Below are 12,111 nucleotides of genomic sequence, written 5' to 3'. Positions count from 1 at the left end.
TTATGTGAATTACTTGGAGTAATATGTATTACTTCATGCGCTTGCTCCTTATGGAGTATCGCCGCCATTGCATTTAACCGCTACATTTGTATTTGTCATCACTTGCTTTACATTGATTTATTTACCAAGAAAAAAATGACATGTTATATCATCATTTTGTGGATAATCGCTTTCTTCGTCGACTTTCCCATATTGCTTGGATGGGGACGACACGCATTTGAACAACGCCTTCTGTATTGTACTCTCGACATCAGTGCCAGTTTCACTTATAGCATCTATTTCGCCGCAATGCTGATGACGGTACCATTTATTGTTCTTACTGCCTGTTACGTCGGTATTCTTCGTTTCACACGAGAGATCAAGAAAAGATTAAAAGAACATGCAAAGCAAAATAAAAATCTTGGTTGTGGCATCCGAACAACAGATCTTCGCCTACTCAAATCGGTTCTTATCATCTGGATCACCTTTACGTTGTTTTGGTTACCATTAACCATTTTTGCGTTTTTCGATAATAATATTACATGGGGTAGAAAATGGTTTGTTTTTGCAATTGTCCTTGCTCATTCCAGCTCCAGCGTCAATGGTATCATTTATGCAGCAACAAACAAACATTTCCGCGACGCCTATGTTCGTCAGTTGAAGTGGATGTTCTGTTGTAGTGAACTGTTTTACAGCAGTAAAACGATGGAGTCATTTAGTATCAGCGGATTAATGAGTAAATATGAATTAAAGGAAACTGCACGGCCTAGTTTAAATGTCGATTTTTTACAAGACGATCGGGTGGATGCGATAAGACGACCGGATGGATACGATAAAGGCAACGATCGGGTGGATACTTTAAGACGATCGGGTGGATACGACAAAGGCAACGATCGGGTGGATACGACAAAGGCAAAGTAACGTTGCCTTCTTTCCGCTTTCTCATGAAAAAATAAGAAAAGCTTATAATTTGGATACAATGTGCCATTCAGTTATGTACGTGATACGAGCGTCCAAAGTAATTATATATATTCGACGAGTTAAGAAAAATCGTTCAGAAGCATTTTGTTATTCCTGACCATTAATATCACAAACATAAAGGTTAGTTTAGGCCGACGTCCTCTATGCGTTTTCCGTTGCATCTTCCGCAGCGTCTTTATCCCCCAGCCGAAAACGTCGAGAAGGAGAACAAAGCCCTGAACAAAGCTAATCACTTGAGTTAAAAATCACAACCGATAACCGATAATCGTAAAGCGAACAACCGAAAATCACAACCGATAACCGACCATTTTAAAGCGGATAAACGAAAATCATAGCCAGTAATGACAATCGTAAAGCGGATAACCGACAATCGCTGCGGAAGACCGAACACTCGTCGTCTGTCAAAAGGGAAACGTCGGACTGTAATGATGGTCTTTGTCATCAATATACGGCACTGATTGAATAGTTAAAGCCATAATATGTGACTTGCTCCACAGCGACGCCCTCAAATTTTCGCGGATTTCTACTTTTTGCATGATTGTCATGCCCAAATGGTGTACTAAAATACCCTGTGAAAGACTAAGCCTGAAATGCTTTAATTAAAAGGGGACAATGGGAACAGTAAAAACCAACATTAAAATAGGAATCTATTCTTTATGCAAATCACATATTATTTCTTAACTAATATTATCATTCAGAACTACGAAAGGTTTGAGAGATATTATAATCATTCTATAATTCAATTGTGTCTCTATATATATATATATTGCAACATGAAGTTCCCTCTGTTATTTATTAAAGAAACACCACCAGTTTCCAGTGTGTCTCCATCTCGATATTCACACTGGGCATTTGACTATAAGTAAAATATAGTTACCATTATTATTTTTTGTGTATACCATGTATACGGAAAATGTAGAATTAAAAATAATGAGCATTAAGAGTCTAAAGTCAAAAGCATTTCTGATGGACAATAATTGTACCATATTCCTCATACTCTTGTTTAGATATCCACGTTTGTTGTGAAGAAATAAGTGAAGCTAAAGCCGAACCGCCAGTCCATACGGAGTGCACAGTTTTCGATGTTTGAATTTTAATCTTCAATGTCGAAGAAGCTGCTGCCGTTGTTTTATCCAATTCCCTGCTCAATCTGTCGGCAAAACCAGGGAACATTGTTGAACCTCCAGATAAGACAATATTAGAAGCCATATCTTCACGGATATCAGCATCGCATTTCATGATGCTTTCATATGTGTTCTCGTGAATACTTTTGGTGGATTGAACAGATTCTATTGCCAATAAGGAGGGCCGGAAAAGAGCCTCCGGACAACAGAATCTTTCATTGCTAATAGTTATTAAATCACCGTCAGGAAGTTCGTACTGTTTCTCTAAGGTTGAAGCCGATGCTAATGTCTGCCCTTCATTTGTCGTATCACTGGCAACATAGCAAAGCTTCTCCTTGATGTCACGGAGGACACGATCTTTGTCAGCTGGAAATAAGATGAAATATGAAGTATACGTGAGTGAGTGTGCTGTGATATGAATGTGGGGTGACGGTGAGTGAGTGATGGTGAGTATTAAGTGATGGAGAGTGAGTGACGATTAGTGAGTGTGGGTGAGATGGGTGTGTGAGTTGGGGTGTGCTGGTGTGGGTATTTTAGGTGAGTGCGTGAGGGGTGGGGGGGGGGGTGAATGTATGAGTGTTGGAAATAATATGATGTGACGCCAATTCGCGCCATCTCTATATACTCGCACATGATGCATGTACCAGGTGGATTCGTGTGCCACGTTCACAGAACTAGCTGAATGGAGTATTTTGCTCTAAATGACGTTACTTACCTATCTTTGTAAAATCAAGTCCCTTCTGTTTGAGAAGCTTCATGAGATACTTTGTGAGATCACAACCCGCAATATTAAGGCGTGTTGTAGCGTAAGGCAAAGAGTAGCCTTCATAAACGGGCACAGTGGTAGAAACACCTCCACCACAGTCAACAACGATACCTGTGGTTCGACCAGACGCATACAGAGCCAAGACAGACTGGATTGCCATATACATGCTTGGTGTGTTGAAGGTTTCAAACATGATCTGGAAAAGGTTTTGGGAAATCAATGACGTAGCCAGCTTTTCGATACCAGTTCGGCACACAATTGTAAATGCACCGACGGCTTGAAATTTTCGACACTTTTTTAACAAAGGTCACAAAATCAAATTCAACTTGTTCTAAAAAAGTTTTACAAATGATTTTAGGCAATTTTACATCAAGATCTCCTTTCTGGTAATTATGCATTATCAAGTTATTACCATCATCAGAGATTCTTTTACTGACGGACCGAAATGGTAAATTAATACGTAAGTATAATTCTGGAATTGTATACAATATGCTATGCTGATAAGGGATATCATCATATTCTCTTCAAAGAAAATTACTTTACAACCAGATGTCCCGCTCCCGCATAGAAATTATGATGTCAACCGTATATTAAAGCCATGTTGTAATTTTCCCTTAAAATAGATTTGGTTTTCTTCCACAAAATATTATTCAATGTCAGATATGTCCCCTTTTAATTTTAACCCGAACAGATTAGGCAAAACAAAGTCTTTTAACCTTCCCGCAGGCCGTGTACGTACAGTGTTATGGGCATCGCGTACATTACAAATGTGTAAGAATCAGAATCATTGAAGGCGTCCTCGTCAGCAAATACCGTATTGCAAATTTTGTAAATATAATTATATATAGTTTAATCTAATCAGTTCAATCAAACATGCTAGTGTTTGAGATATGAGTTTGAAATACCTCGGTTGTCTTTTCTCTATGAGCGGCAGGATTATCTGGCGTCTCAGTAAGAAGTACAGAATGCTCTTCGGAAGCCACCTTCAGTTTCTTATCAAATATGTGGCTCCATACCTTCTCCACATTGTCCCAATTGGTGATGATCCCTCTTTGAATAGGGTACTCATAATTAAGAAGATGCTTTTGGCTTAATGCTTCCTCGCCAATGTAAGTGTCGATTAAACCGTAACCATAAAACCCCTACAAGAAAACAAAAATGTCAAGTATTTGGTATTTATGTATTTCGGTTTGGTCAAATTACCTCAATGTTTAGTTTCCCGTTGTGATTTTCGATTCTTGATTGCCGTATCTGCTCAAATGATTCGCTTCCCAGTAAATACAAGAATGATTTTATTGATGATTTAAAACACTTTTTAAAATTTGTCAAAACATTTTAATATTATTTAAATGTTGGGTTATATAAAGATCATAATTTTTTTTCTATCAAAAATCCGTTTTTATAATGTTGGCAAAACATTTTGAAAGAAAAGTTTTGTAAACGTTTATAGAACATAAGTTGGAAACATGTTGTGACAACATTTAAAATACATTTGAAATTTTTTTCGAAGCTGATGTTAATAAACGTTTTACAACATTATACCCAACATTTGAACGTTTTCTGGCAACCACGCAAAACGTGGAAGTACAATATACGTATTTTACCTCACGCGGTCTTCCAATGATTGAAGGGAAGATGCTTGTTGGGTATTCGTCTCCAGAGAATCCCACCTTGATCGTACTGGAACCATTGTCTATTACCACTGCTTGTACGTCCTCGTCACACATGATGCCGGAACTGGAAAGGAGAACAGATTTTGTCTATCAATATAAAGCTTGAATTCATGATGTTTAAGCCTCGGGTTTAACCAGAAAATGTTAACTTGAACTTTATTTAATACCAAACGCAAGATTTAACTCGCACGCCATTGTTTATCATCTTTAACAGCAGAAAGATGAGTGATATAAATAGAAAAATAATAAGAATAAAATCCATGATGAAATTCTCTTTTTATTTCTAAAAGATTGAATTTAAAGAACAAGTCAATTAATGAGATTTACTTTCTTGACCAATTTAAATGTTAGGTATTGGCACACATTTTGAAGAATATCAATCGTGTGGAAAGATAAGGAAATTATGCAATGAAGAAAGTAACGTTAAAAAGAATAGAATAATTGAAACATCCAAGGGAAGAAAGAGAAACATATAAGAATAATAAAAAAAAAATAAAGATATCTTAGCCTTACCTTATATGCTAATTCTGAAATATGGGGAGAATATTTCTCAAATAAACCTCCGAGGTTTTCAGATGTTTCCAAATTCTTCAACCATTCTGACGTGTATTATTCTACAGAGTGCTTATACTATTTCTCGTCAGCTTTTCAGAAAGCTGTGTGGAGCCGTGTCAAAGAAATTTGTTACTTCTCGTCTTGGCTCATTTAGCCCGCTGCCTTCCTGACATGGTACCATTCTTTTCGACACTTTATGTGTTAAAAATTGTATTCTGATATCATATGTGACCACCACGAATGAGCCGTAAATGTCCTCAATTGTATTCTGAGTTACAGTGTAAAATGGGCATGAAGGTCGTATTCATAGGTACCTCAATTTGGTGCTACGTGTACCTCATTTAATGAGATACACGTAGCACCTAATTGAAATACCTATGAATATGACCTTCATGCCCATTTTACACTGTAACTCAGAATACAATTGAGGACATTTACGGCTCATTCGTGGTGGACGGTCACATATAATAAATTATGAAATTGATGGTACGTGATTAAGTGTATCTTATTATTTATTCATTTACTCCAATCTGTCACGTCTATCATAAAAACTTGATACTTGCGCAATGATCTCTTTTGAGTTAATTTTTTAGCAACGATAAAGAATTATGTTTTGAAAAGTCGCAGCAAGAAAGTAATACCAAGGGGGTGACACTAAATTCACGGTTGTTCTATTAGCAACGCAAAATCTATGAAAAATTCAGCTGGTTTACTAGCTAGGAAGTGAGGCCAGTTATCGATCCGTTATAGCTCGTTATGAATAATTCATGTTCGACCCTTGGATCATGTTAATTGAGTTTGGCAAATAACAACGTTGTTAGTTTTGCGAACTTTGCCTGTTCAATGAGAGTATAGCGCGCCCCCAATACATCTGGGCACAAACCAGGCGAAAACGATCCAGTTTAATGAAATGGCGGACGGGTATTCCCATCAGGCACCAGTGATATGTTTTTTTCAAAGAAAGTCTACTAATTTTATATGAAATGACATTTTGCAATAGCAAAGTCAAAATTAGGACTTGCTGTCAATAATATGAAGGAAATATGTGACAGAGGCAAGGTGTGAAATACAAGTAGTATTTAAGTTATAATAACCTTTGATACCCGACCTGACCTTCCATCATGGCGCCTTATTCGTCTTATGTATTTCTGTTATGCTCTCAAGTAAAATAAAATACCAATCTGCACTGAGCAGACAGAATGTTACTTGGCGCCCAGCATGAATTATTGATTTTATACGGAGGTAAAGAAATGCACGGTGTATGTGCAGGCGTGCAACAATACTCCAAATATTTACGGTAATCTGAATAGTGGTCACATGTTGACATATCATGTGGTCGGGAAATCACGTGGCAACATTTTAAGATTTCAGGATTGTTTACTAGTTAATTGCCATTTGTACTCTTTTATTATTTATCTTTGTTAATTAACATATATTTTAAATGCTGATAAATCGTGGTTGGCTGCCCATGATATCTGTTAAATTCAATGTTTTATGAATATAATTCTACCACGCAGAGGGGGTCACGCAGCAGAATTTCACATCACCTGACTTAGCTAGATTTCGAAGCTCTGCTCTTCAAATTCATGTAAATTTCAAAGTTTATACATTTAATATATTTAATATGATACTAATTTTTTGTTATAACCAACTGGTACACGAAATATACTAGCTTATTACCTATACAGAAAGGTTTTTATCAGCCTTCACTCAGCAAATTGACATGCCCGGCATATGCAGCCATTCTCCGTCTGGATAACATGACTGTCGCCCTCAATACGTCTGGGCACAAATTTAAATAACAATACGCTATTTACATATCAATGCGGCCTCATGCTAATTAAAGCTGCCCCATCCAGGAGTTCATCTATGGTAATACGCTGGCGAAGTGATGTAATAATCGGATTAACTACCATAGCAATGGTACTACAAGCAATCTTGCACTCATCACCTGTGTATGTCTGCAATCATAGATTGAATACAATACCGGTCTTTTCAAAGATACTCATCTTACAGGTGCGAGTGATTAGCATGATATGGTTCAATGCAGCGGTACCGCGTGAACGTACGAGTGCAGCTCGGTATATTCAAAAATTGTTTTCACATATTGCTATGGTACCGGTAGTTACTCACTTCGCCAGCGTATACTGCATCTTGTTTCATTTATACACATGTCGATGTTGCACAATGTCGTATCACAATCTCTCATTTTAAATATTGAGTTTAGTTTTGGTTTTGGTCACGCGGTTTTCTATTATCCTGCCTAAGCTCTTGACTGACATTATTATCGTTATCTTTGTTTCTACCCTTTGTTAGAAACTTTGGTTTGAAGTTACCTGATCTAAGTATACAAAAGAAATGTTTAAATTTCGCAGTACAATATTCACGAGCAGAGAAATCGAGCATGTCAATCTACATTTAAAAACGTGGTTTAAAAAATCCAATCAGCCTTTTTTCGCTGTGAAAAAATATCGACCATCGAAAAATTTTCATTCGACATTACAAAAGGGTGACTAAAGTAATATAAACAACATCGATTCATGTCCTTATCGCATGTAGGAAGATCGATAGAAGGCTATACGAGGGTTGGTCAATAATATCCCGCAACCATTATTTATCTCCGCTCATGCATGACTTAGATGACTGTTACTTATGATCAATAAAGTTTGAACCTTTGTTTTTCAAAACACACAACAATTAGTATCAGAGTACCTTTACTTACGTAATCTCATTTGCATAAAGTCATTGTCATATGTACACTGACAATTGTCAACATTGGCGGGAAATTTGAATTGTAGTTGAGGAACGCGTAATTAAAAGAAGCAGAAGTAAGGACCAAAGCAGTTTACAAGCCTTATTTTTGGTATGAGGTAATCTGAATATATCCAATTGATCATTGTGAAAGAAGAAATGTATCCGTCTACAGATCAGCAAAGGGACTGTCTTTGAACTTCACCAAAAATAGGCCTTAACGACAAACAAAAATAGTGTGAAACTCGGGAGAAATAAGCCCACGCGGTAGAAGAAAGAATCCAAAATTATCTCCAAAATAAAACAAACAAAAAAAATGATTATTGGTATGGTATGAGAGATCATAGTCAGGACAATAAAATTTGTTGCAATAAAAATAGAAATATGCGCATGCGTTGATGGTACGCATGATTGAAAGTACCAAATATGTATGAAAAAAAAAATTTCATCAAAAAAGCGCTAAAAATATGTACAAGGTTTGCGGAACAGTAGCTGTGTGTGAATTGCTATACCAAGTGTTATGCTAGAATTAGGCATACCTTTCGAAATTCAAATTTCTTATTCAATCCAGAGCCTCTCTATGGTGTGCTACTTTGATTACAAAAACAAGACCTTTTGAAAACAAGGGTTCATTAAGAAAGAAATGTTTGTGATTTCACCATTGGGATCTCCCTTTTTAAAAATCAGTAGATACCCAATCAAACCAGGTACCATTTGTTAAATTTTGTCATCGATTAATCTTTCTATCTCTTATTATGTAAAGAACTCTCTCTCTCTCTCTCTAGGTGCCATATCCTAAGACGTTGGCGATCATGTCATGCCACAATTCTCTGTTATAAGCCATCTCCAGAAGCTCTGTCGCTTTATGTTCAGCTCCCCTTTCTTTTAGCCAGTCTTTCAGATTTGATAACCACATCACTCTCTTCGTGCCTCTGCTCCTTGTTCCTTCTATTCTTCCTGTCAATACTAGGTTCTCGAAACCATCCTTTCTGAGGATATGACCAAGGAATTTGAGCTGCTTAACTCTGATTTCACGTAACAGCTTCCTGTTCACATTTGCTCTACTTAGAGAACAATGGGTGATAAAGCCTATTCAAAATTGGAGATATTCAACACGATCCCCTTTCTTTAATAAAAATGGTATAGATCTAAAAAGAGTACAGCATCATTTCTATATATGTTATCGGTCTACAAAGTTGCAAAAACCGCGCCAGATTCCATACTTTTATTCTCGAGATATTTTGAATTATGTAACAATCCCTCAATTTGGCGCGAGATTGTTTTGACTATTTTTCACCATAAATCAGGCAGTGTCCATACACTATTATGTTTATGCTAATGTCATTACATAATCAAGTATTCAGCATCACTAATACATATTTGTTTTGAAAGACAAAAGTACAAACTTGTATTTAGCGTAAGTAACAGTCATCCAAGTCATGCATGAGCGGAGATACACCATAGTTGCGGGAACTTATTGACCAGCCCTCGTATGACTTCCAATATAAGCTAGTTACTTTTATTGCAGTAATTTTTACTCAAAAAAAGAGAGAGAGAGAGAGAGAAGAGATAGGGGAAATAGTAAAGGAGGGGATATACGATTCCACTTAATTTATTAGTTGCCATATCTTGAGTTTAAGTATAGTATTTTGATACAGTGATTGCTTATTAGCTATGACGCCTCTAACAACTTAAAGCCACACTTTGGATAAAGCAGATGTGGAAATGAGATACCTAGGGGAAATATTACTTATAGCATAGTCTGACCTGCTATCTGCTGTTTTCCTGTGAAACGATGATTTCCAATGTGGGGGTTTGAAAATATCACGGCCGTAGTGCAGCAAATAATTGATAATAAAGAATCAAATGAAAATTTTATTTCAAAGCAAACTTTATAGTGGCGCCACTCTTAACACAGTAAAGATGTCAAATTAGATAGAGGCCCTATCGTAATTCAAAATCATATTAATACCGAGGGGAATACGCTATAGTTTCAACAAGATCATAGGTGCGGTTTAAATGATTTTTTAAATATTAGTAAAGAAGACACACAAAGAAAATGATAACTGCGCAACAATGACAGTTTCAGCACAGACATGACAGAGGAACGTTATTAGATTTATTATTTTACATTTTTTATTTGTACAATTCATTCATAAACCATATCCGGCATTATGTTATCAACCCATTCGGTGGGGCAATGTTCAAGACAACAAAACTAACAAAAAAAAGTACCATTTCGCTTATTATTCGTCAGATCATGATTAAAAGAACATGATGATTGGTGCGAGCTGTGATCATAATAGGTTTTGGCCCATTATATGATTATTTTGGCGACCATTTAGCGCCTTCTACTACTGATCCTGAACTCAAAAATGACTAACCCCAAATATCCCAATTTAAGAGACCAGCTCTGTATACATCCATCAAGATTGGATGGATCCACATTTTGCATGTATTGTATGCATCCTACTCTTAATTCCAGAAAATACAATTCTATTTTTTGGGATTTAAAAATTGCTCAATCCTTTAGGAGAAACTAACTGGCAAGTAAATTCAAATTTTAATATTTTTTCGAATTAGGGCCAAAAACATGCATGTGTTGTTGGTGGTTTTATGCTGTGACACTCAAGTCTAAAAACTTTATCAACAATTATTCAAACTTTTAAAATAGTAATATTTAAAGTAATATCTTAGTAATATCTTAATATCTCAATGCTTAGACATGTATCAAGTCTTTAAATTTTGTTACTGCAATTGTAAGAACAATTTTCAAGTTCAGTGAAGTCAGTTCCATCTGATATGAAGGATTTATAGGATTTGGCTGTTTCACTTGGAAAAAGAGGAATTTTTAAAATTCCAAAACATGTGTACTGCGTTTTTTCTGGAATCAGGGGTACATTCGTCATTGTACATTTTACATTATTGTAATCGAGTAGAATGCATGTAGTAGACCTATACATTTTACATACACCGGTGGTACCCAATTTATCACCACGAGCATACTATAAATTCTGTGTATAATACGTATAATAGTCTTATACTGTTTCTAGGCTTTAGATTCATTTATATATCTCTTACTCACTCGCTGTTTCTTGCTTTCTTTCATACTATGTCAAACTTCAAAGGTATATTTTAAAACTTGACCCCAGTTAAATATTATCATGACGAGCGGGGAAAATGCGAATACTTTTGTAAAACGACGTTTCCTCGCAGTTTACCGAGTTAGAATTAAGAGTTTTAATTGATCTGTTCGCATTCAACTCACTATTTCTCTCTCCCCTCTCATTCTTTCTCTCTTTCTTGCTCATCCTCCTTCCCCGTTCTTTCTCTTCCCTCCCCCTCCCTCTTTCGCCTTCACATTATCTTCTTTCTCTCCCCTCCCCTCTTTCGCCTTCACATTATCTTCTTTCTCTCCCCCTCGCTCTTCACTCGCTCCTACCCTCCCTCTTTATACCACACATTTCCTTTTTGCTCTCACCCATTTCCCTCTTTCTGATCTCTCTTTCTCTGTATCTCTCTCCGGGATCTCTCTCCCTCATCTTCTCTCCGTTTGCATCTCCCTACACTCTTAGAAAAAACGATTCTTGGCTATCCTGTATGTCGAAACCCCAAAAGACAAATGTTTTTGAAAATTGAAAGAACCCTAAAAATGGTTCTTTCTGGCATTTCCATAATCATTTTCAGGTCTGAAATAGTTTTTTCCCGGAGTTCTTTCTAGCCTTTCCAGAACTCTTTTCTGTTCTTTGTAGAAACATTTCCTCATGCTCCTGCAGCTTAAGAACCATTTTAGGTTCTACTTCCAACCATTTTTTTCTAAGAGTGTCGTTTTCTTGGTCACATCACACACACACCCACACTATGATTCATTACGAATAACGACGAGTAAATCTATCAAACAATATAATTATCATAGTGATATTTTACATAATAAAAATAATGCAACTAATATTATTTGGCCCTTCTTGTCTAAATTCTGATGACATGAAATTAAAAGCTAAAAGAAATGACTCAACAAAGTTTTAAAAAGCGCTTTTAAAAGAGCTTAATGGGGCTGTCTAAAGGGGGTCACAAATATATGGGGGTCATAATTTGTTTATAACATAACATACACATCATAAAATTATCAAAGGGCTTGTGACTAAGTGTCCTTTAATTATTGGCCAAAATTGCAGTTACAGTCTAAATGTTGGCAAATAAACTAGAGGAATAACACATTTATTTACCTTTTGAATAATTTGTTTTGTTTTGTTTTGCATGTATTTCAACCCGAGGAGGTTCA

At 36.3% G+C, this 12,111-nt stretch overlaps 1 protein-coding gene across 1 annotated transcript; it reads right to left on the bottom strand.

Moving 5' to 3' along the window:
• Positions 1-1,911: 1,911 nt before the first annotated feature.
• Positions 1,912-4,577, bottom strand: LOC140154324 (actin, cytoplasmic-like). The gene is made up of 4 exons (XM_072176896.1): positions 4,455-4,577; positions 3,756-3,992; positions 2,800-3,046; positions 1,912-2,450 (listed from the first exon to the last, which is right to left on the bottom strand). Exons 1-4 carry the CDS (start codon positions 4,575-4,577, stop codon positions 1,912-1,914), a joined length of 1,146 nt encoding a protein of 381 aa, XP_072032997.1.
• Between the last annotated feature and the right edge of the window lie 7,534 nt (positions 4,578-12,111).

The sequence above is a fragment of the Amphiura filiformis genome, chromosome 6 (genome assembly GCF_039555335.1).
Source record: "Amphiura filiformis chromosome 6, Afil_fr2py, whole genome shotgun sequence".
NCBI classification, from domain to species: domain Eukaryota; kingdom Metazoa; phylum Echinodermata; class Ophiuroidea; order Amphilepidida; family Amphiuridae; genus Amphiura; species Amphiura filiformis.
This window is presented reverse-complemented; position numbering and strand designations above follow the sequence as displayed.